General features: G+C 61.3%; 1 protein-coding gene across 1 annotated transcript in view; it reads left to right on the top strand.

Annotated features, from left to right (window-relative positions):
• The first annotated feature begins 201 nt into the window (after window positions 1-201).
• The window catches only part of DAZL (deleted in azoospermia-like), an 18,951-nt gene continuing 18,052 nt past the window's right edge, over window positions 202-1,100 (top strand). Inside the window, exon 1 of the mRNA XM_011933712.1 lies at window positions 202-739. Coding sequence (XP_011789102.1) covers window positions 737-739 — 3 coding nt within the window. The 5' untranslated portion in view covers window positions 202-736. The remainder of the gene's footprint in view (window positions 740-1,100) is intronic.

Below are 1,100 nucleotides of genomic sequence, written 5' to 3'. Positions count from 1 at the left end.
AGTGGCATTGCCTCCCACTCAACCCCTTCTATCTCAAACTTGACGAAAGGAGTCCAAGTTTCTGGCCTGTTGATGCCTCTTTCCGTTTTCCAGACTTGCTTTGATTTATTTATGTAGGCATTTAAAAGGATTTTGGGGTAAGTGTAAAGTTAACAGTGATTGCGTTAATCCTGTGCCTTTGAGAAGCCATTTTGCAACTACAGCCTGGACATATTAGAGTCTCATTTCTGTAAACTATACCATATATTTCAGTATGCATACTTATTTCAAGGGTGTTTTGGGGGTGATGTGTGTGTCTCTAGCTCCCTGTGAGGGCGGCGCCTGCCTGGGACTGAGGCACGGGACCTGCGCGCTGCGTACCCTGCGTACCCTACGCACCCGCCGCGTGGGCGCCGTCGTCCCCCGCAGCCCCCCCACGCAGGGGGCGGGGGCACTGCCACCCATTGGCTGAGGCCGATACCACGCGCCCCGATACCCGGCGCAGGAGCCACCTCCTCAAGCCCGGCGGGCCACGCCTCAGTCCGCCTGCGCTCCTTAGGCTGACGGTCCACCTTTCGGGGCTCCTCCGCCTTGTCACCCGCCCTTGGTTCTCCTTTTCCTTTCGCCTTTGGCTCCTTTGACCACTCGAAGCCGTGCAGCGGGTTCCAGCGGACCTCACAACAGCCCCAGAAGTGGTGCGCCAAGCACAGCCTCTGCTCCTCCTCGAGCCGGTCGGGAACTGCTGCCAGCCGCCATCATGGTGAGTTGAGGGAGAGGCCCGAGGGGCAAGGCCGGCAGAGTCCTCACTGGTGGGTGAAACCTGGCTCTGTGGGGACGGAAAGTGAAGTCCCCCTCGGCTTTCCTGTTTGGGGGGCACCTGCCTGGACGCACCACGAACCATGGCCCACAGGATAGGGGGAGGCGGCCTGGCAGTGGCGGGGCCTACACAAAGAGGCCGGCGCGGGACGCCAAGGGTGGCATGGTGGGGGTGGGCCCCGAGGACGCGCTGCCTCGCTGGTCACGTGCAAGGGCCGTGGCCTTCTTGAGACACCCATTTCCCGCCCCGGATTCTCTGCTGGCGGAGGTTTGGGGTGCGGGTTCCCCACCCTCACCCCCTACCG

Source organism: Colobus angolensis, unplaced genomic scaffold (genome assembly GCF_000951035.1).
Source record: "Colobus angolensis palliatus isolate OR3802 unplaced genomic scaffold, Cang.pa_1.0 Scaffold129, whole genome shotgun sequence".
Lineage (NCBI taxonomy): Eukaryota > Metazoa > Chordata > Mammalia > Primates > Cercopithecidae > Colobus > Colobus angolensis.
This window is presented reverse-complemented; position numbering and strand designations above follow the sequence as displayed.